This window comes from Nerophis ophidion, linkage group LG06 (genome assembly GCF_033978795.1).
Source record: "Nerophis ophidion isolate RoL-2023_Sa linkage group LG06, RoL_Noph_v1.0, whole genome shotgun sequence".
Taxonomy (NCBI): domain Eukaryota; kingdom Metazoa; phylum Chordata; class Actinopteri; order Syngnathiformes; family Syngnathidae; genus Nerophis; species Nerophis ophidion.
Genome location: NC_084616.1, coordinates 39,348,520 through 39,373,462, shown reverse-complemented (window position 1 = coordinate 39,373,462; position 24,943 = coordinate 39,348,520). Strand labels below are relative to the sequence as shown.

Below are 24,943 nucleotides of genomic sequence, written 5' to 3'. Positions count from 1 at the left end.
CATTAGTACAGCACACCCATGTGACAGCCCAGAGGAGGGCCGCTCGACTGTAACAACAGGCCAGACACACATCAATAACGCCAAGGCGGAGCTTGCACAGGAGAGATAAAAGATCTAAATTAGAGGGAATGTCATCTCTCTTTATCAGCGTCTTATCTCTTATCCCACTCCCAGGTGGAATCTCCTGGGAATGATTCGGAACAGATGCATGCAGAAGACCACCAGGGAAATACATCGCCTTAGATTGCGATTGAATATTAGAAAGATTTTGCAGCAAATTATACAGGCTGAGATGCATCAAAGGCAACGGCAAAACGGGACAGTAACGCTTCAATGTGTCTAACTTTATTGGCTTCCCGCAATAAAAGTGGTGCCTATTGATGGGCGGCACACTTCTCTTGTTGAAAGCCATCATGAGTGGAGCCGTGTCAGACTGTGGGAAAGCCCCACTCGGACTCTACTCACACGTCTACTCATCAATGGGGGCTGACCTCCCCCAGCCACAAAGGACCTTTTCATCTCCTCTCGCAAACAGCGGCTAACAGCAGTGGACGTGCGCGTGTGTGTGCGCGCGTGTGTGTAGGAGAGTGTGTAAAAGTGTGTGTACGTGGGTGTGTGTGAAGGAGAGAAGACAGGCAAACTGCTCTGCAAAAACTGAAATCTAAGTAAGATTAAATATCTCAATCAAATGTGATATTTGCTTATTTTCTGTCTGATAAGATAATTATTCTCACTTAGCAGATTGTATGTTAGAGTGTTTTATTTGTTTTAAGGGTTTTGGTCCTAAATGATCTCAGTAAGATATTACAGCTTGTTACTGAGATTTGATGACTTATATTGAGCAAAACATGCTTGAAAAGATTTTTTTCCAAATGTCCAAAACACACCCAGCAATGTTGCACAGGAAGGCGGGGAAGAAGAGGAGAGAAGGCGGCCAAAATGGTCAAAAGTCACAGTTTTGTCCAAAATACCTAACCAGGTTCGAGTCCCATGTGTTCCGCCGCCGGCCGCACAAGTCCCGGGGTGCAAAAAAATGTCCAAAACGCACCCAGCAAAGTCCCACGGGAATTGGGGGAGAAAAGTTGCAAAAGTCCCAAAAATGTTCAAAATACCTACCCAGGTTTGAGTCCCACATGGAACTTTTTAACATTTTACCGACTTTTCTCAATTATCTCCCCGCCTTCCCATGGGACTTTGTTGGGCGCATTTTGGACATTTTGGGCATCCCGGCCTGCGGTGGGACTTGTGGGACTCCAACCTGGGTAGGTATTTTGAACATTTTTGGGACTTTTGCCTACTTTTCTAACTTTTATTCCACCTCCCATTGGGACTTGGCTGGGTGTGTTATGGACTTTTTATGTTAGAGTGTTTTACTTGTTTTAATGGTTTCGGTCCTAAATGATGTCAGTAAGATATTAGAGCTTGTTGCTGAGATTTTATGACCCAGACGAGTAAAACATGCTTGAAACTAGAATATCCACTGTTGCAAAGCGGTGTCATCAAGTAAAAAACTACTTTTTTAAAGTGATATTTTCTTATTTCAAGCATGAAAAAAACAACAATGACTGGTTGATTGGCAACACTAAATTGGCCCTAGTGTGTGAATGTGAGTGTGAATGTTGTCTGTCTATCTGTGTTGGCTCTGCGATGAGGTGGCGACTTGTCCAGGGTGTACCCCGCCTTCCGCCCGATTGTAGCTGAGATAGGCGCCAGCGCCCCCCGCGACCCCAAAAGGGAATAAGCGGTAGAAAATGGATGGATGGATGGACTTTGACACAACATATTTTTTACAGAAACTAATACCTTGTGGATAGCGTTATAATACTTGTAAGGGCATTTTTAATACCGCTTTAGTGTACCTCAATGGCACACATATGTTAGTCTCTCAGGAAAATTTAAATACCACACTGCAAAAATTCAGTGTTCAAAAACAAGAAAAATAATACAAAAATGAGGGTTATTTTGTTTGAACTAAGCAAAATGATCTTCCAATAGAACAAAAAAATGCGACTTGTCAAGACTTTCCAAAACAAGTAAAATTAGCTAACTTCAATGAACCCAAAAATACCTTAAAATAAGTATATTCTCACAAATAACAAGTGCACTTTTCTTGGTAGAAAAAAGAGACCTTTTTGCTCAATATGTTGAAAAATATTCTTAAATTAAGTAAATGGTAGTGCCATTATCTTGACATAATATGCGCTCGGCATCATGATAATTTTTTTTCATGCTCGAAGGAAGAAATGATTACTTTAAAAAAGTAGTTTTATACTTGTGAGTGTTGATGACACAGCTTTGCAACAGTTGATATTCTAGTTTTACTTGAATATCAATAGCATGTTTTACTCAAAATAGGTCATAAAATCTTGGCGACAAGCTGTAATATCTTTCTGACATCATTTAGGACCAAAACAAGTAAAATAAGTAAAACACTTAAACATAAAATCTGCTTAGTAAGAAGAATTATCTTATCAGACAGAAAAAAAAGCACATAACACCCTTATTTGGGGCGGTATAGCTCGGTTGGTAGAGTGGCCGTGCCAGCAACTTGAGGGTTTCAGGTTCGATCCCCACTTCTGCCATTCTAGTCACTGCCATTGTGTCCTTGGGCAAGACACTTTACTTGCTCCCAGTGCCACCCACACTGGTTTAAAAATGGAACTTAGATATTGGGTTTCACTATGTAAAGTGCTTTAAGTCACTAGAGAAAAGCGCTATATAAAATATAATTCACTTCACTTATCAGAGATATTTAATTTTACTTAGATTTTAGTTTTTGAGGTGTAAGCCCCAAATTAGTGTTGTGCCGATACCAATATTTTGGTACCGGTACCGTTACCAAAATGCATTTCGATACTTTTGGATGTTTTTCTGAATAAAAGGGACAACAAAATAAATGCATTATTGGCTTTATTTTAACCCAAAAAATTACGGTACATTAAACATATCTTTGTTATTGCAAGTTTGTCCTTGAATAAAATAGTGAACATAGAGGACAACTTTACTTTTCTTAATAATCAAGCAAACAAAGGCTCCTAATTTAGCTGCTTACATTTGCAGTAACATATCGTTTCAGGACCAAAACACTTAAAACAAGTAAAACATTCTAACATAAAATCTGCTTAGTGAGAAGAATTATCTTATCAGACAGAACTTAGACTTAGGCAAACTTTAATGATCCACAAGGGAAATTGTTCAATAAGAAAATAAGCAAATATAACCCTTATTTGAGATATTTAATCTTACTTGGATTTCAGTTTTTGCAGTGTAGGCCCCAAATTAGTGTTGTGCCGATACCACTGTTTTGGTACCGGTACCGGTACCAAAATGCATTTCAATACGTTTCGATGTTTTCCTAAATAAAGGGGACAACAAAATAAATGCATTATTGGTTTTATTTTAACCAAAAAAATTATGGTACATTAAACATATCTTTGTTATTGCAAGAAAATAGTGAACATACTGTTAAGATCCGTACTCCGATCTTCCCATATTATAGTTTGTTGCATTTTTATTCACTCCGTCGTTCTACCCTCATACTTCCTGTTTAGTCATTACCATGGTTACTCATCAGTTCACCTGCTGCTCACGCCCCGCACACCTGCTACAGATAATCACCGTCACTTTATAAGCCGTCCTCTTTTGTTTGTTCAGCCTGGGTTCATAATTTGCTTTCACGCAACAAGTTACGCCTGCACTCTGTCATCGTATGTATATTCTCGCTAGCTTTTCACGCTCAGCCATTTGTTTATTCCAGCTCTCATGCTGTATGGTTTGTTTTACTCTTTAATGTGGCTATGTGCCAGTTTAGTTCTCATTTTTGTATATCCTAGCTTTTATGCTACGTCCTTTGTTTGTTTTATTCTACTAGCTCCAGCGTTTTTGTTATATAGCTCTTTTTGTTATTTAAATAAATTGTGTATATCTTTTGCTGTGTTCACTTGACTCATCCTCGAGGGAATCGAACCTGGCATCACAATGCCAAACCGGCGTAACACATACAAGACAACTTGTATTTTAATAGTAAGTAAGCAAACAGAGGCTCCTAATTTAGTCTGCTGACATATGCAGAAACATTTGGTGTCATTTTCCATTCCATTATTTTGTCAAAATTACGAGGGACAAGTGGTAGAAAATGAATTGTTATTCTACTTGGTCATTTTCTTTTAATATATGCTTACTTTCTCTTTTAACTTGTTCTATCTACACTTCTGTTAAAATATTTTGAAGTGTATAACTGCAAAAACTCAGTGTTCAAAAACAAACAAAAAAAAAATTACAAAAATGAGGGGTATTTTATTTGAACTAAACAAAATTATCTGCCAATAGAACAGGAAAATTCAGCTTGTCAAGACTAACCAAAACAAGTAAAATTAGCTAACCTCAATCAACCCAAAAATACCTTTAAAATAAGTATATTCTCGCTAATAACAAGTACACTTTTTTGGTAGAAAAAAAAAAAAGAGACCTTTTTGCTCAATATGTTGAAAAATATTCTTAAATTAAGTAAATGCTAGTGTCATTATCTTGACATGATGATATGCGCTCGCCATCATGATTTTTTTCATGCTTGAAGTAAGAAATGATTACTTTAAAAAAGTAGTTTTATACTTGTGAATGTTGGTGACTGTCATGTCTTTGTGATCATGTTCTGTTTAGTTATGTTCTGTTTTGTTTTTGACTCCATTAGTTCCTGTTTTTGCGCACTCTTGTTTGTTTTGTCACCTTGACTACCAATTAGTTTTCACCTGTCTTGTCAAGCGCCAGGTTCATTTGGACTCATGCACCTGTTAATTACCACAGCATTTAAGCCTGTAGTTGCCAGGCAGTCAGCCTGGCGACATCACCCTCTACCACCTTCTACTCACCCTCTTCGCACCCTTGCTATCTATGCCGATTATCCATGCCCATATCTCGTTCCAAGTAAGTTATCGTTATTCATTCCATAGATTTAAAGTTTTGTTTTCATATCCATAGTTTACGGTATAGAAATAGTTTTGTTTTCATAGCCAAGTTTGTTGTGCACCTTGTGCGCGCTTTTTGTTTGTTCCTTTTTTATAGTATAAATAAAAGATGTCTTTACCTTCACACCGTGTCCGCTCCAATCACTTTGCACCACGGGAAAACAATACACACCACAGTCCATGCCTTAATAATAATAATAACTTATATTTATATCGCGCTTTTCTAAACACTCACAGAGAAGTGGGACTCATCATTCATTCACACCTGGTGGTGGTAAGCTACATCACTAGCCACAGCTGCCCTGGGGTAGATTGACGGAAGCGTGGCACCCAGTTTGCGCCTACGGCTCCTCCGACCACCACCTGTCATTCATTCATCAGTGTGAGCGGCACCGGGGGCATAGGGTGAAGTGTCCTGCCCAAGGACACAACGGCAGCGATTTTTGGATGTCAATAGGTGGGAAGCAAACCTGCAACCCTCAGGTTTCTGGCCGGCCGCTCTACCCACTACGCCAGGGGTCACCAACGCGGCGCCCGCAAGGACCAGATGGGTCGCCCGCTGGCCGGTTTTTATTTTATTTTATTTTATTATTTTTTTTTTAATGAATTTATTAATCATTCAAACAAAACAATACACAACCATACCATAACAATGCAATCCAATTCCAAAACCAAACCCAACCCAGCAACATTCAGAATAGCAATAAACAGAGCAGTTGAGGACACACAAACATGACACGGTACAATCTTAAAGTAGTGAAACAAAAATGAATATTATCAATATTAGTAACAATTTCGAAATAGGAGTGATTAAAAATCCCTCATTGATATTATCATTAAAAACATTTACACAAAAAATAAAAAAAATGAACAATAGTGTCACAGTGGCTTACACTTGCATCGCATCTCATAAGCTTGACAACACACTGTGTCCAATATTTTACACAAAGATATAATACGTCATATTTTGGTTCATTTAATGGTTCACTTTGGTTCATTTAATATACATTTTTTTCGTGTTTTCTCCTCTTTTAAACCGTTCAATTAAGGGTTTTTTTTCGTCATTTATTCTCTACAAAAAACCTTCCGTAAAAGGAAAAAAAATGTACGACGGAATGACAGACAGAAATACCCATTTTAGATATATATATACATACACATATATATATATATATATATATATATATATATATATATATATATATATATAGAGAGAGAGAGATTTATTTATTCAGCTATTCTTGTTTAAATCACACTTACATGTAACTGACAAATGACTATATAATATATGTATATATATATAAACACTTAAAAGTGTAAAACTGGTAGCCCTTCGCATCAATCAGTACCCAAGAAGTAGCTCTTGGTTTCAAAAAGGTCGGTGACCCCTGCACTACACCATGCCGCCTTGACAACGACACATCTTTGCAACAGTTGATATTCTAGTTTCAAGCATGTTTTGCTCAGTATAGGTCATAAAATCTCAGCAACAAGCTGTAATATCTTACTGAGATCATTTAGGACCGAAACACTTAAAACAAGTAAAATACTGTAACATAAAATCTGCTTAGTGAGAAGAATTATCTTATCAGACAGAAAATAAGAAAATATTGCCCTTATTTGAGATATTTAATCTTACTTGGGAAACATACGGCCAGCCACTTTTATTTTTTTGCGCTTGGCTCATGAATTCCAATTTTATTAGAACAAAAATCCCAATTTTAGACACTTTTTAGATAAACAAACACATTTTTTTAACCACTCTCTAAGCCTGCATGAATGAGACCCATAGTCATTGTTTGCTCATGGTGTACATCTGAATGCAGTTCTGGAAATGAACTGTGGTGTTCATTTGAGGCCTGAGCAGGATGATGTACATCTTGGGCAGGAAGTATCCCGCATAGAAGGCCAGCACACTGAAGAGTATGGCGAAGACGTGCGCCGCCATGGAGAAAGGGCTCCTGCTGACCAGGTAGACGGTGAAGAAGCTGATCCAGGAGATGATGTAGACGGTGAGACTGAAGGTGACGCATTTGGCCTCGTTGTAGTTGGCCGGGAGGTCTTTGCCCATGTAGCTGAAGGAGAAGCAGAGCACGCTGAGCAGGGACACGTAAGCCAGCTCCAGGCCTGAGCCGAGCGACAGGGTCCTGCTGCACTCCAGGACCATGCTGTCCTTGTAGAAGTCCAGGTCCTGGGAGGGCCGGGGAGGGTCAATCGCTACCCGGGTTACGGAAATGAACAAAATGACGGCGGACGTTATGAAAATGGTCCACTCCGGCCCTTGCCTTTTGGCCCACTTGTCGTAGGCGGGCGGCAGCTTGGAGGCCAGCTTGAAGATGCAGACCACCTGCAGGGAGCGCACGGCGATGCAGGTCAGACACACCGTGAAGCTGAACGTGAACAGAGGCTGCTTGAGCACGCATGCCGCCGGGGACGGGTGGCCAAAGTGGCACAGGGCGCTGGAGGAGGCGGCCGCCAGGGCGGCGAGCATCAGGAGGCACATGCGGCCCCCGGCCGACTTGGCCACGGGGGTGCCCAGGTGGCGCAGGAGGACAGCGGCCGAGGCGGAGGTCAGCAGGAGGCAGCAGGCCAGGAAGAAGAGCAGGGCCATTGAGAGGGGTGCGTCCCAGGCCAGGAGAAGGACGGCGCGCTCGTGACACCGCTCGCTGCTCGGTGCGGCCCACTGCTCCTGGGGGCACGGCTGGCACTCGGTGGGCTCTGTATAGGGAACAAAATTCCAGACATTAGATGAACAAATTTTTCTTTTTGCTTCTCAAGCTTCTGATCCCAACGAGTCCTGGGTCCTCCCCGTGGCCTCCTAACGGCTGGACGTACCCTAAACCAGCGGTTCTCAAATGGGGGTACACGTACCCCTGGGGGTAATTGAAGGTATGCCAAGGGGTACGTGAGATTTTAAAAAAATATTCTAAAAACAGCAACGATTAAAAAATCCTTTATAAATATATTTATTGAATAATACTTCAACAAAATATGAATGTAAGTTCATAAACTGTGAAAAGAAATGCAACAATGTAATATTCAGTGTTGACAGCTAGATTTTTTGTGGACATGTTCTATAAATATTGATTTTAAAGATTAATATTGTGAAGAAAAGTTTAGAATCAAGTTCATGAATCCAGATGGATCTCTATTACAATCCCCAAAGAGGGCACTTTAAGTTGATGATTACGTCTATGTGTAGAAATATTTTGTGGCAGGGGGCATGGTCAGCGCGTTCCCTGCGGACGGGGTGTGTGCAGAAATCGGTCATGAAGCAGCTGACAGGTGAGTGGATAATCTCAGCTGGAACGAGTTATCTAATCACCTGTTCCTTTATTAGCAGCGCGGGAGACCGTGATCGGGAGGACGGACGACACTGAGGGGAGCGTGCTGAAAAGCCAGAACCCAGAAGGACTCGAAAAGAGACTTGCAAGAGGGGCTGCAAAGCCTAATTGATTTGTGTAAATATTAAAAGTTGTAAAAACCACTGAGTGAAGTGTGCGGAAGTCACTGATCCAGAAGACGCAGGAACGAGACCTGCTACAGTGGCACCCAACGTCAAAGAAACAAGGAAAAGATGTCGACACCAACCCCCCTGGAGGCGTTAGGTCAAGTCCTGGCAGAGGTCTCTGCGGCGAGCCGGCAGCAGACCAAGGTGTTGCAAGTATTGATGGGCCGGGCGGACGCAGCAGGAGGCTCGACATCCATGAAGCGGATGGTGGAAGGGGAAGACCCGCAGACATTCCTGGAGGTGTTCGAGACGACGGCGGCAGCGTGCAAGTGGCCGGAGGAAGAATGGGGAGCGAGGCGGCTGCCGCTTCTGGTGGGGGAGGCGCAGCGGGCGGCGTTGAGTCTCCTAGCGTCGGTCCGCACGCAATACACCAATCAGCAGCACGCCATCCTCGATCGGGTAGGCAGCAGCCCCAAGGATCATCGCCGGCAATTCCGGGCCATGAAGCTGGCGTCGGAGGGCCGGCCCTTCATCTTCTCTCACCGGCTGAGGGATGCCGCAACCAGATGGCTCCAGCCCACGGCCAAGTCAGGAGAGACGGGGAGGGCCCTGGCCGGACTACAGGGGGCCAGCGAGCAGGTTTCCCACCCAGACATCCAACACAACACACACACACACACACACACACACACACACACACACACGCACACACACACACACACACAGACACATACATCATCGGGGGACTCACAGAGAAAATATAAGAAGAATAATATGTACTCTTGTGTGTTCCAGGGTTCCGGCGCTGCTGAAGGGGGGCTTACCTCGCGGAGTGCACCTCAAATGCCAGGGCCGGTGTGCTTGGGGTGCGGACAACCGGGGCACCTGCGCCAGGAGTGCACCGTGATGGAGGTGGGGCAGGTGTTGCGGGTTGTCGGACCTCCAGCACCCGCCCCCGATATGGGAGAGACGTACTGCGTACCGGTAAGGATACAGGGGAGTACATACCGGGCGATGGTGGATTCGGGTTGCAGGCAGTCCATGATCCACCCAAACCTGGTTCGACCCGGGGCTTTAGGGCAGGCAACACGGATAAAAATACGGTGTGTGCGTGGGGATATACACAAGTATCCGATGGTGCCAGTGGAAATTTTATATCAAACCCAAAAGCATAGAGTTAAGGTTGCCGTAAGCGCGCAATTTACGCACCCTATAATTTTAGGAACAAATTGGCCGGGATTTAATCATTTGGGGACACGATGTGGAGGGGTGCGTTCACGGACAGTAGGCAAGGGGAGTATCCGCGCCGTTTTCAGCGGATACGCAGTTTCATCCGGGAATGCCAAGCGGGAACCGGTGGGGGCTTCGCGGGAGCCCCGGCCCCCCGATGGCAACCTACGGAGGATTTTCCCCTCGAGCAGGCCCGTGATGAAACCTTGCGCGAGGCCTGGGATGAGGTCGATTTTGTGGACGGTCAGCTGGTGCGCCCGGGGAAAGCGTGGGTATTCCCCCATTTTTCCATTATTAGAGACAGACTGTATCGAGTGGGCCGTGACACGCAAACCGGGGAAGAATACACCCAATTGTTGGTGCCGAAATGCCGCCGGGAAATGGTTTTCCAGGCGGCACACTTCAATCCCATGTCTGGCCATTTAGGATATGATAAAACACTTAATCGGGTCATGGTCCGATTCTATTGGCCGGGCCTCCGGGCAGACATACGCCGATGGTGCACGGTCTGCCCGGACTGCCAGCGGGTGAACCCCGCGGCCATTCCAAAGGCGCCTTTACGCCCATTACCACTCATGGAGGTCCCGTTCGAAAGAATTGAGATGGACCTCATCGGACCATTTAACCCGAGCACACGGGGATACCGTTTTGTGTTAGTTCTGGTGGATTGCGCAACGCGGTATCCTGAAGCAGTGCCGCTGCGCTCCATCTCTGCCAAGAGTGTGGCGCAAGCACTCTTCACGGTCATTTCCCGCGTCGGAATCCCGAAAGAGATTTTGACGGACCAGGGCACGTCCTTTATGTCACGCACGATAAAGGAACATTACGGGTTACTGGGGATTAAGTCCATCCGCACCAGCGTACACCATCCACAAACGGACGGGCTGGTGGAGAGATTTAATAAAATGCTAACTCCATGATCCGTAAATTTATGCACGAGGACAAACAAAATTGGGATAAATGGTTGGACCCACTAATGTTTGCAATGCGGGAGGTACCTCAGGCCTCCTTCGGTTTTGCACCGTTCGAGTTGCTGTACGGCCGAAGTATTGGACGTCATTAAGGAAAGCTGGGAGGACGGTCCAAGCTCCAGCAAAAATGAGATTCAATACGTCTTGGACATGCGGGCAAAACTCCACAAGGTGGGGCACTTGTCACGTGAGAATTTGCGCCTTGCCCAAGAGCGTCAACAGCGCACGTATGATAAGCGGGCCCAACTGCGTAAATTTTCACCGGGAGAAAAAGTGCTTGTGTTGCTTCCAACGTCAAGCTCCAAATTACTTGCAAAGTGGCAAGGACCCTTTGAGGTCACACGGCAAGTGGGGGATGTCGATTATGAGGTCCGGCGCTCGGACCGACGCGGAGACACCCAAATATACCATTTGAACCTGCTGAAGGCATGGAGAGAGGCCGAGCCTGTCTCCATGGTAACAGTAGGGGGGGGGGGGGGGAGTTGGGGCCAGAGAGCCCGCGCTCTGGCCCAACCCCTCAGCTTCCCTGTGATGACCAGCTCACATTGGCGCAGAGAGCGGAGGTGGCTGAATTACAGCGGCGCTACTTAGATGTGTTCTCCTCTCGGCCCGGGCGCACGGATCTTGTCCGACATCACATAGAGACCAGCCCGGGGGTTACGGTGCGGTCTCGGCCATATCGGCTGCCCGAACACAAACGTAATGTGGTTCGGGATGAATTAAAAACTATGCTTGAGTTGGGGGTGATAGAAGAATCCCACAGCGCATGGTGCAGTCCCATTGTCTTAGTAGGGAAGAAGGATGGGACTGTGCGGTTCTGTGTGGATTACAGCAGGGTGAATGACATTTCACGTTTTGACGCGTACCCAATGCCTCGGGTCGAAGAGCTCCTAAATCGGCTGGGCACGGCTCGTTTTTTACGACACTGGATTTGACGAAGGGCTACTGGCAGATTCCCTTGTCTCCAGAGTCCCGAGAAAATACGGCCTTTGCCACTCTGGAAGGTTTGTACCAATTTGTGACACTTCCGTTTGGCTTGTTCGGTGCGCCGGACACGTTCCAGCGCCTCATGGACCGGGTGCTGCGACCCCACGCGGCATACGCGGCTGCCTACCTGGATGACGTAATCATCCAGAGTAGCAGCTGGGAACAGCACATGCGGCGGGTGGGGGCAGTGCTTGAGTCCTTGAGGCGGGCGGGGCTCACCGCCAACCCTGCGAAGTTCGCTGTTGGCCGGAGGGAGGTGCAGTATCTGGGGTACCACTTGGGGGGGAGGGGGCAGGTGCGACCCCAAGTGGACAAAACGGCGGCTATTGCGGCCTGTCCACCTCCCAAGACAAAAAAGGAGGTGAGGCAGTTTTTGGGGTTGGCAGGCTATTACCGCCGGTTCATACCCCTATTTGTGGACTGGACCACCCCACTGACTGACCTCAGCCGAAAGGGTGCTCCAGAACTGGTCCAGTGGACGGAGCAGTGCCAGCGGGCGTTTGAGAAGGTGAAAACAGCACTCTGTGAGGAACCGGTACTGCACATGCCAAAATTTGACATCCCTTTTTGTCTGCAGGTGGACGCGTCGAGCCGGGGACTGGGGGCGGTGCTGTCCCAGCGGGTGGAGGGCGTCGACCGCCCCGTACTCTACATCAGCCGAAAGCTGTCGGACCGGGAGGCGAGGTACAGCACAGTGGAGAGGGAGTGCCTCGCCATCCGGTGGGCGGTGGGAGCCCTCCGCTACTACCTGCTGGGGCGCGCCTTCAGGCTCTACTCAGACCACAAACCGCTACAATGGCTCCACCGCATGAAGGACGGCAATGCGCGGATCACCCGGTGGTACCTGGCTTTACAACCCTACAATTTCCGGGTGGTCCACAGGCCGGGCGCGCAGATGGCCGTGGCCGACTTCCTCTCTCGGGGGGAGTGGATGCGGCCGGACGGGTGCCTGGCCTGATTCCGGCGGTGGAGGCATGTGGCAGGGGGCGTGGTCAGCGCGTTCCCTGCGGACGGGGTGTGTGCAGAAATCGGTCATGAAGCAGCTGACAGGTGAGTGAATAATCTCAGCTGGAACGAGTTATCTAATCACCTGTTCCTTTATTAGCAGCGCGGGAGACCGTGATCGGGAGGACGGACGACACTGAGGGCAGCGTGCTGAAAAGCCAGAACCCAGAAGGACTCGAAAAGAGACTTGCAAGAGGGGCTGCAGAGCCTAATTGATTTGTGTAAATATTAAAAGTTGTAAAAACCACTGAGTGAAGTGTGCGGAAGTCACTGATCCAGAAGACGCAGGTACGAGACCTGCTACATATTTATTTATATTTGAATCACTTGTTTATTTTTCAACAGGTTTTAGTTGTTTTTTTTCCCCAAACAGTTCAAGAAAGACCACTACAAACAAGCAATATTTTGCACTGTTATACAATTTAATAAATCAGAAACTGATGACATAGTGCTGTATTTTACTTCATGTCTTTTTTTCAACCAAAAATGCTTTGCGCTGTTTAGGGGGCACTGCCCTAAACACCTCCATAGGGAGGCGTTCGGGTGGCATCCTGACCAGATGACCATGACTGTCTCCCGGCTAGCCTGGGAATGCCTCGGGATCCCCCAGGAAGAGCTGGATAAAGTGGTTGAGGTGAGGAAAGTCTGGGCTTCCCTGCTTAGGCTGCTGCCCCCGCGACCCAACCTCAGAAAGCGGAAGAAGATGGATGTATGAATGGATGGAAGCTGCTGCTCCCCCCTCGAAGTCTTCTCATTTATATAAATGTTATCGGCAGGTCACTTGAACAAGTATGACGATCCTCCTGGTAGGGGCGTATCCCTTTATGGAGGATGCCTGTGCGTGACTTTGTTTTATGTGGGGAGACTGGTGCACAGACAGTCACCACACGATCCTTGACAGAATCGGATCAGGGTCCAGTGGCAAGAGTCCAAGACGACTGGTGGACCCTTTTTGAGGGGCGGTAAGCTCGGTTGGTAGAGTGGCCGTGCCAGCAGCTTGAGGGATCCAGGTTCGATCCCCACTTCCACCATCTTAGTCACTGCCGTTGTGTCCTTGGGCAAGACACTTTACCCACCTGCTCCCAGTGCCACCCACACTGGTTTAAATGTAACTTAGATATTGGGTTTCACTAGGTAAAGCGCTTTGAGTCACTAGAGAAAAGCGCTATATAAATATAATTAATTTCACTTTTCGGCTGCAGCCTTCTGCCGCCATCGCAGCCGTTGTAGTTCTTAAATCTACTATGCTATTATGCTAGATCCACTCGACGTCCATTGCACCGGTCGGCCTTGGGGGGTGAGGGGGGTGAGGGGGGGACTGAGGATGTTGCTGTGGCTTGTGCAGCCCTTTGAGACACTTGTGATTTAGGGCTATATAAATAAACATTGATTGATTGACCTGATCACTGACTGTATAACAACCCACGCTTACTCCAAAAAAAGAAGCATGTGCGACCATAATATGGTGATTAATCTGCCTTGGTACATACTGTAATTAATGCGATCACTTTTGTGATTAATCATATGAGTTGACTCGTTAAATTTGGCAGCCCTGTACTTACAAAATAAGTTAAAGTACTAATGATTGTCACACACATACTAGATGTAGCGAAATTATTCTCTGCATTTGACCCATCACCCTTGATCACCCCATGGGAGGTGAGGGGAGCAGTGAGCAGCCCGGGAATCATTTATGGTGATTTACCCCCAAATCCAACCCTTAATGCTGAGTGCCAAGCAGGGAGGTAATGGGTCCCAATTTTATAGTCTTTGGTATGACTCGGCCGAGGTTTGAACTCCCGACCTACCGATCTCAGGGTGGACACTCTAACACAGTGGTTCTCAACCTTTTTTCAGTGATGTACCCCCTGTGAACATTTTTTGAATTCAAGTACCCCCTAATCAGAGCAAATCATTTTTGTTTGAAAAAAAGCGATAAAGAAGTAAAATACAGCACTATGTCATCAGTTTCTGGTTTATTAAATTGTATACCAGTGCAAAAATATTGCTCATTTGTAGTGGTCTTTATTGAACTATTTGGAAAAAAAAGATATAAAAATAACTAAAAACTTGTTGAAAAATAACAAGTGATTCAATTATAAATAAAGATTTCTACACATAGAAGTAATCATCAACTTAAAGTGCCCTCTTTGGGGATTATAGAGATCCATCCGGATTCATCAACTTCATTCTAAACATTTCTTCACAAAAAAAGAAATCTTTAACATGAATATTTATGGAACATGTCCACAAAAAGTTTAGCTGTCAACACTGAATATTGCATTGTTGCATTTCTTTTCACAGTTTATGAACTTACATTCATATTTTGTTGAAGTATTATTTAATAAATATATTTATAAAGGATTTTTGAATTGTTACTATTTTTAGAATATTTTTTTAAAAATCTCACATACCCCTTGGCATACCTTCCAGTACCACCAGGGGTACGCGCACCCCTATTTGAGAACCACTGATCTACAATGTAAATAGTCATGAAAAAAAAGAAACACATTGAATGAGAAGGTGTGTCCAAATTTTTGGTCAGTACTGTACCTTGCAGCTATGAAACCAAATAAAAATTGGTCTTCTTAAAACTTATTACGTTTGTAGTTGGTAGATGTTAATACATGTTAAAAGAATGTGTTGTTGACATTGAAGAAGTCAAGCAAAAAGCTTAATTATTGTGTTGGTCTTTAGCGCCCTCTGCTGGTCATCTGCATACTGACGGTGCTATCGAACATGAAAAGGCACGTTTTCAGGCAAATATACAAAATACAAATTGACTTGTGTCACCATGTTAAATTGAAACACAACATATTCAATAAATTAGCATCTATATTACGGTCACTATATTTCAGTTTATAGTCGAGTGGCTGGCTACGGCGTGTTAGCCAATGACTTCAGCTGGGGGGCGGGACTTCCGGGGAGAGCTAGGGAAGTGACGTTGTTTATAGAAAGTAAAGGTTTTTTGATTGATCGATTGAAACTTTAATCAGTAGATTACACAGTACAGTACACATTCTGTACAATTGACCACTAAATGGTAACACCCGAATAAGTTTTTCAACTTATTTTAGTCGGGGTCCACGTTAATCAATTCATGGTCATGTGTGTAAAGTGTGTAATTTGTTGTGAGTTCATGCACTCTGTTGGTTTGGTAGGGTTCGAATCTTGGCAGGAAACAAAAAAACGCACATTGGGGGTTGTTGTGTGGTTGAATCGCATCTTGTGTGATAAAGACAAGACAGACAAAGCAGTTGTTTGAGCCTACATTCCTGGAATGTTCCATCCATCCATTCATTTCCTACCGCTTGTCCCGTTCGGGGTCGCGGGGGGTGCTGGAGCCTATCTCAGCTTCTATCGGGCAGAAGGCGGCGTACACCCTGGACAAGTCGCCACCTCATCGCAGCCTGGAATGTTCCAAAATTGTAAAACGTATAAGTGTTTTACCGCTTATGTTTAGGAAAGTGGAAGCAGGACAGGCCTGGCAGTCGAAGCAACACGCGTGTTGTCCTTTCATCAACTTCCTGTGACCTTTTGGGCAGGGTGGAGAACAGAAGGACGCCGGAACCTGGATGCATGAAGCAGTTACATTTGAATGGATGCACCCCTAAATGCACAATATATAGTAGGCTGACCATATTGTGAAATCCCCCAAAAAAGGGACATATATATGCATGCCAAGGCGGGCAGCACGCCAAAGCCGGTACTATGTGAAAATTTGCCAATCATACTCGAACTTGGTTTATAAAAAATATATCTTTTTAAATAAAGCATTTTTTTTCCTCTGTTGACAGCAGTGTTGGCGCTAGGAATTTTCAAAATGGGGTCCCATGAATCCCATCAAGTCATAAAAATGGGGGCCCACAGTAAATTTTTGGGGTCCCACTTTTTTGTAAGCGTTTTGAAAACAAATGATAAACGTATGCGTTGTCCTGTTATATCTCACATTATATACTGTGTTTTGGAAAAAGGTTGTCATAAACGTAACTTAATTCATTAAAATAAATAATAAAAATATTTATTTTATATTGTTTTTATGTGGGTTTTATATGTATTTATTTTTAATTTTTTGTTTTTATTCAGTCATTGGTGGAGCTCAGGATAGTATTTAAATATTGTTTTTAATATTGTTGTGCAGCACTTTGGAAACATTTTGTTGTTTAAATCCATCCATCCATTTTCTACCACTTATTTCCTTTGGGTCGTGGGGGGAGCTGGTGCCTATCTCAGCTACAATTGGGCGGAAGGCGGTGTACACCCTGGACAAGTCGCCACTTAATCGCAGGGCCAACACACATAAACAAACAACATTCACACTCACATTCACACATTAGGGCCAATTTGGTGTTGCCATTCAACCTATCCCCAGGTGCATGTCTTTGGAAGTGGGAGGAAGCCGGAGTACCCGGAGGAAACCCACACATTCACGGGGATACCATGCAAACTCCACACAGAAAGACCCCGAGCCCGGGATTGAACCCAGGACTACTCAGGACCTTTGTATTGTGAGGCAGACACACTAACCCCTGAATCACCGTGCTACCCTGTTGTTTAAATGTGCTATATAAATAAAGTGGATTGGATTGAAAAAAAGAAGACATTTGTATGCATATGATAATGTATTCAGTTATAAACTTTCATTCACTTTCTTCTTTCCTTCATGGATCTAAACTTTACCGCTGTTTGTAGTTTTTCCTATTTTTTTATTCAATTAGTTGTAGGTGTATGTATTTCAGTATAAAAGTGAAAAAAAGTGTTTTGCTTCAGTCATGAAATGAAGATAATGGTGTGCCAGGGCATACATACATTTTATATTTAATGCTTAAATATCTGACGTCTACATCCACTTCGGATCCATTCTTCATTTCAAAATGTTTTATATTTTTTTTGTTCTTTTTTTTGGTTTGTTTACCGCCCTTTTTTGTCCAACAAAAGTATGTTTTTTTTTATGGCAAACACACAAAATATGTAAAATCTTTCACCAAAATTATTTTTCAAAGTGGAATGATTGATGTGATGTAATCGGGGTTGAGCGTCCCGGAAGAGTTAGTGCTGCAAGGGCTTCCGGGTATTTGTTCTGTTGTGTTTATGTTGTGTTACGGTGCGGATGTTTTCCAGAAATGTGTTTGTCATTCTTGTTTGGTGTGGGTTCACAGCGTGGCGCATATCTGTAACAGTGTTAAAGTTGTTTATACGGCCACCCTCAGTGTGACCTGAGTAAAATCTGCTGCTTGCTCACACTTTCACAATTTCTTTAGTTATTAATCCTTTATTAACCCTGTACGTACATTGAAACTACACGCAACCCTGACTCAAAACGCCGGACATATGAGGAATTTAAGAAATCCCGCCCGGACAGCCCCGCAAAAGAGGACATGTCCGGGGAAAAGAGGACGTATGGTCAGTCTAATATATGGACATGATAAAAAGTTCTGGCGCCCCCTATGGGCTGTGCTCAAAATGCTTTGGATACAGACACCATACATGTGAACTCTAAGTATGATGTGATAATTTTGGTATTCCAAATCTTACCGATCTTGATTTCTCCTCGCCGGGCCACTCGATGGCGTCTTCGTCAAGCGTGAGCCGACGAGGATTGGGGCTGAAAGAACCCACCGCCCTGAGGGACCACGCCGTGCCTCTCCAAATCCACGTCACAATGTCATATCCGGTGGGAGGGTCGCCATTCTCATCAAAGTACACGGACGTGTTCTGCAGAGAGAATCCCACGTCTCGAAGCCACGGCAGGAGCTGAGACGGAAGCAGAAATAAATATGGTTTGATAGGATCATGTCATAAGAAATATAATAATTTATTGTATGTACTTGCGGTATTTATATACAGTCGTGGTCAAAAGTTTACATACACTTGTAAACAACATAACTTCATGGCTGTCTTGAGTTTCCAATTGTTTTTTCGAACTCTATTTTTTTGCGATAGAGTGATTAGAGCACATACTTGTTGGTCACAAAAACACCTTCATGACGTATGGTTCTTTTATGAATTTATTATGGGTCGATTGAAAATGTGACCAAATCTGCTGGGTCAAAAGTATACATACGGCAATGTTAATATTTGGTTACATTTCCTTTGGCAAGTTTCACTGCAATTTGCGCTTTTGGTAGCCATCCACAAGCTTCTGGTTGAATTTTTGACCACTCCTCTTGACAAAATTGGTGCGGTTCAGTTAAATTTGTTGGTTACCTGCATGGACTTGTTTCTCCAGCACTGTCCGCACGTTTAAGTCAGGACTTTAGGAAGGCCATACTAAAACCCTCATTCTAGCCTGATTTAAAGTTTTAAGAAAGATTTAAAGAAACTGATCTGGAGCCTGCAGTGCCACAGACTGGAAGTCTCTGCAAAGAGTGGTGAGGACGGCGGAAAAGATCATCAGGACTCCTCTTCCTCCTATTCCAGGAGATCGCAAAAAGGCGCTGCCTGACCAGGGCTCAGAAAATCTGCAGAGACTCCTCCCACCCCCACCAAGGACCGTTTTCATTGCTACTACTCTAGAAAGAGGTTCCGCAGCCTCCGAAGCAGAACCTCCAGGTTCTGTAACAGCTTCTTCCCTCAGGCCGTAAGACTCTTGAACGCAGCATAATTACCCCCTCAATTCCCCCCCAAAATGGATTAACTTGCTGGAATATAAAGACAATATAACATACATCCATAAACGTGGATGCATATGAAAAATTGCAATATATTTATCGTGCAGTAATCTATTTATTTATATCTGCACCTTGTTGCTTTTTTATCCTGCACTACCATGAGCTAACGCAACAAAATTTTGTTCTTATCTGTACTGTAAAGTTCTAATTTGAATGACAAAAAGGAAGCCTAAGTCTAAGTCTAAATTTAGCCATTCCTTTACCAGTTTTGACGTGTGTTTGGGGTCATTGTCCTGTTGGAACACCCAACTGCGCCCAAGACCCAAACTCCGAGCTGATGATTTTAGGTTGTGCTGAAGAATTTAGAGGTAATCCTCCTTTTCCATTGTCCCATTTACTCCCTGTACAGCAGTGGTCCCCAAACTTTTTGTAGCTGTTCAACGCTTGATAATTTGTCCCGCGGCCCGGCTTGGGTGAGGGGTGAGTGGGTGGGTGGGTGTTTGTTGATGGGAATTTTTTTTTTCTTTTTCTTCTACTTTGTCATGAAAAAGGGAGGTTTTTGTCATGAAAAAGGGAGGTTTTTTGGGTTGGTGCACTAATTGTAAATGTATCTTGTGTTTTTTATGTTGATTCAATAAAAAAAAATTAAAAAAATACAAATTAATAAAAAATTATTCTGTGGCCCGGTACCAATCGAGCCCGGTGGTTGGGGACCACTGCTGTACAGCACCAGTTCCATTGGTAGCAAAACAGGCCCAGAGCATAATACTACCACCACCATGCTTGACGGTAGGGGTGGTGTTCCTGGGATTAAAGGCCTCACGTTTTCTCCTCCAAACATATTGCTGGGTATTGTGGTCGAACTGCTCAATTTTGGTTGTTCAAGACTTACGATTGGTCATTTAAAAACAGCACTGCACATCATAATGGCGGCTACAGTTTTTATGTTAAATGTCTAAAAAAATGTACGGAAAAACGTCTGGCGAGCCGGATTGAAAATCTTAATGGGCTGTATGTGGCCCGCGGGTTGTATTTTGCCCAGGTTTGATATAGAGTTATGTATACTATTTCTAAAAAATACTACAAAGGCTACTTGTGAGACATATTAATCAGATTTGTTTTGTTTATTGTGGTTGTCTATCAACCTACTCTGTGGCCTAGTGGTTAGAGCAGACCTGGGCAAATTAAGGCCCGGGGGCCACATGCGGCTCGTCAAGATTTTCAATCCGCCCGGCATTCCCAAATAATTTTTTTAGATCTTTAAGACGGAAAGTGTAGCTGCCATTATGATGTGCAGACATGTTTTCTAAGTCTTCAACTATACAAAGTATTTCAATGGGTGGAATATGTGTTTATGGATGATATACCAGTTACTATGGTAATCTAATTAGTTACTCTGGTATTCTAATTAGTTACTATGGTAATCTATGTCACAGCAGCTCAGACGAGGCACCGAGCAGTGTGGACGGGAAGCGTTTCCACAGACGCGGAAGGAGATTTTTACAACAAAGTTCTAAAGCTTAGTGATGTATGACATATATCAGATTGTAGGTGGGTTAATTTTGTACCCTTTGCGTTCATATTTTAGTGTTTGTTGCATTTTTGTTGTGTCTCACTCGATTCTAAAATGTGTCGATCAAAACATTCATATATTGTCAATATCCAGTGTTTTATCGTTCATATAAAAATTTAAAATTTCATTACGTTTTCAAGGCAGTTTGTCATAACGTTTTTAGCATTCATAAATAAATAAATAATAAATGGGTTGTACTTGTATAGCGCTTTTCTACCTTCAAGGTACTCAAAGCGCTTTGACACTACTTCCACATTTACCCATTCACACACACATTCACACACTGATGGAGGGAGCGGCCATGCAAGGCGCCAACCAGCACCCATCAGGAGCAAGGGTGAAGTGTCTTGCTCAGGACACAACGGACGTGACGAGGTTGGTTCCAGGTGGGATTTGAACCAGTGACCCTCGGGTTGCGCACGGCCACTCTCCCCACTGCGCCACGCATTTTCTACCGCTTATTCCCTTTGGGGTCGTGTGGGGCGCTGGTGCCTATCTCAGCTATAATCGTTTTTAGCATTCAGTCAGACATTATTGTGGGTTTTGTATAAGTGTTCCTAAAAATAGATATACCGGCCCCCAGACACATTTTTTTTTCTAAATGTGGCCCCCAAGTCAAAATAATTGCCCAGGCTTGGTTTAGAGTGCCCGCCCCGAGATGGGTAGGTTGTGAGTTCAAACCCCGGCCGAGTCATACCAAAGACTATAAAAATGGGACCCATTATCTCCCTGCTTGGCACTCAGCATCAAGAGTTGGTATTGGGGGTTAATTCACCAAAAAATATTCCTGAGCGCAGTCACCGCAGCTGCTCACTGCTCCCCTCACCTCCCAGAGGGTGTTTAAGGGTGATGGGTCAAATGCAGAGAATAATTTTGCCACACCTAGTGTGTGTGTGACAATCATTGGTACTTTAACCTTAACTTTATCGAACATTTGAATCACGTGGCATTTGTGTGTTGCAGGGTGTGTTGCTGTCTCTCTTGCCAGATAAGTTATAGACAAATAAACAACGAAAGGATTTAGTGAACCAAAGTAGTTCCAATACTAGAAAAGCATCCAAGCTCACCTGCCACGGACGCACCTTCTTCACTAGGCAGCGTCCAGAGTCACAGTCAAGACCTCGATGGAGAGCATGTGCCACGGCATACACTGCCTTGTACACATTGAAAGAGGAGGTGACGTCATACTGCTCCAAAGTGAAGTTGTTTCTGGCCAGACTGTACACGTCTGTGCTGTGCAGACAAACACGGCTGCCAGAACCCGTCTGACTATCACCGCGATGCAGAGAAGCTTCTACGACTTTCCTCTCAAACTCTTGAAAGCCACCAATGTTTGCGGTCTTGATGGAGACGCCGAGCACGGTGCCGATGGTGTGGATCCCGGCGATCCCGGATATGAGCGTGGCGACGGACCAGTCTTCCGTGCCGATCCACACCTTTGCTGTCACATTACGCTCCACCACAAACGGGAAGAAGCCGCTCAGTTTGGACTTACTGGAGAACACCAAAATGGTGTTGACCTTGGCCCTCAGTATGCCATCCACCAAGTTCCTCATGGTCCTGACAGTGTCGTCGCTGTAGGACGGGATGACTCCCTGGAAGGCCACGCAGATGTTGTGGTGTGGCGCCAGCTGGGACAGACTCTGCATGCCACCCAGGCCGTAGTCGTTGTCGCTGCCCAGCAGGGCGATCCAGGTCCAGTTGAAATACACCAGGAGCTGGATCATGGCCTCCACTTGGTTTTTGTCACTGGGAATGGTGCGCAAAAAGGATGGGTAGAGGATCTTGTTGCTCAGTTTTTGGTTTGATGCTTCATAGGAGATCTGTGTTGGCGAAAACATACGTATTAAGATTCATCTTACTCACAATTTTGCATTTTGATCAATCGTTATTATTGCAGTAAAGTATTTGCATGCAAAATTTTAACAAATTTTAAAAGGAAATATTGTATGTATATTCAAATATACATTTAAATTGCTTCCTTGAGGTCTAGACGCCGCTTGTAACTATGAATATACATATATATATATATATATATATACATACACAGTGGGGCAAAAAAGCATTTAGTCAGCCACCGATTGTGCAAGTTCTCCCACGGTGTAGTGTGTTACTGATGGTAACCTTTGTTACTTTGGTCCCAGCTCTCTGCAGGTCATTCACCAGGTACCCCCATGCGGTTCTGGTATTTTTACTCACCGTTATCATGATCATTTTGACCCCACAAGATGAGATCTTGCGTGGAGCCCCAGATCGAGGGAGATTATCAGTGGTCCTGTATGTCTTCCGTTTTCTGATTATTGCTCCCACAGTTGATTTTTACACACCAAGCTGCTTGCCTATTGTAGATTCACTCTTCTTAGTCCGGTGCAGGTCTACAATTATTTTCCTGGTGTCTTTCGACACCTCTTTGGTCTTGGCCATAGTAGAGTTTGGAGTCTGACTGTTTTAGGCTGTGGACAGGTGTCTTTTATACAGATAACGAGTTCAAACAGGTTCCACTAATACAGGTAACGAGTGGAGGACAGAAGAGCTTCTTAAAGAAGAAGTTACAGGTCTGTGAGAGCCAGAGATCTTCCTTGTTTGAAGTGACCAAATACCTATTTTCCCCCATAATTTACAAATAAATTTCTTTAAAATTCCTACAATGTGAATTCCTGGACAGCCCTCTATCATCATTTTAAGTGGGAGAACTTGCACAATCGGTGGCTGACTAAATACTTTTTTGCCCCACTGTATATATATATATATATATATATATATATACATATATATATATATATATATATATATATATATATGTATGTATATATATTAGGGCTGGGCAACGATTAAAAATTTTAATCGAAGTTAATCGCACTATTTCTCTGATTAATCGCGATTAACTGCATTGTATACGCAAAGCCCAATAATGAATTCAAAAGTAGTGTGTAGTGCACCTTTATTGGAATATTCCCCCACATGAACAAAAGCGCCAAAACATTTGTTGTGCAAAAACAATTTAAATCAGTCCTTGTTAAACAGTAGCAGTTAAATAACATATTTTATGAAAATCAACTCAAAAAATGTAAATACAAACATTTAAGCTTATTGCTACCACTGCCAGGGTATTTAAGTTATCCTGTTTGTTATGGAAAATAAATATAATCTACATACAAATCTCTGAGCCACAATCATAACATCTGAACAGGCAATTTCTGAGGTAACAGCAGAAACATTTTTTTAATCAGGGATCTTATGTTTAAAAAACCTATATTATAGGTAGTGGGCTGTTTTAGGGAATTTTTGATCAAATTATCCGTAGTAGCAATATTAATAATGTTGTGTTTATTCTGCGTAGTGCACTTAAAATAATTATGACCATTTCTAGGAATTGATATGATGGGAATTTTCCGATTGTTTGCTTGGTGCTGTGATAAACTGAACGCATCATATACATGGTACTATATTGTGACGTTATGAGCCAGGGAAAAAAAGGACTACCCTACCCAGCATGCAACAGGAGTGATGAGCATGCGCGGTAGCCCGGTATAGGTTGTGTCGCCATGACGGCATCTTGTATGTTGTGATATGCACGCTCTGAAAGCAAACGTTAAGAACTCAGCCAACACTCCTCGGCTGCATTATTCATAAATAGACAGACAACACATATACTCCACTGCTTCACAGGCCGCTGGATGTAGCCGGCAAAGTATTCCCATGCTAGCTAGCCGGTCTAGCAAGCACGCGTCATTCAGTCCAAAACGGCCCGATCTATCCACATTCAGAATTGTCTGGCGGTCGAAAGTGATCGCGTAGTGACCACGCTGTAAGCCAGCCATGAAATTTGCAGAATTGTCCTGTATTTTTGCCAAATGTTCCATCTTTACCAAGAGCCGGGCGACGCCATCTTGTTAAGAAAAGGCGTTAACAAAATAAAAGCATGTAAACAACATACGCAAATGTGCGATAAAATAATTGTCGGCGTTAATAGATTGATGAGTTAACTCATAATTAACGCACTAATTTGCCCAACCCTAATATATATATATATATATATATATATATATATATATATATATATATATATATCCATCCATTTTCTACCGCTTATTCCCTTTTGGGGTCGCGGGGGGAGCTGGCGCCTATCTCAGCTACAATCGGGCGGAAGG

The 24,943-nt window shown here is 43.9% G+C and overlaps 1 protein-coding gene across 1 annotated transcript in view; it reads right to left on the bottom strand.

Moving 5' to 3' along the window:
- Positions 1 to 6,305: 6,305 nt before the first annotated feature.
- LOC133554690 (taste receptor type 1 member 1) overlaps positions 6,306 to 24,943 on the bottom strand; it is a 35,883-nt gene continuing 17,245 nt past the window's right edge. Inside the window, exons 3-6 of the mRNA XM_061903709.1 lie at positions 21,860 to 22,615; positions 18,144 to 18,362; positions 16,059 to 16,179; positions 6,306 to 7,682 (exon numbers count right to left, since the gene is read on the bottom strand). Of these exons, the coding sequence (XP_061759693.1) occupies positions 6,757 to 7,682; positions 16,059 to 16,179; positions 18,144 to 18,362; positions 21,860 to 22,615 (2,022 nt within the window). The 3' untranslated portion in view covers positions 6,306 to 6,756. The remainder of the gene's footprint in view (positions 7,683 to 16,058; positions 16,180 to 18,143; positions 18,363 to 21,859; positions 22,616 to 24,943) is intronic.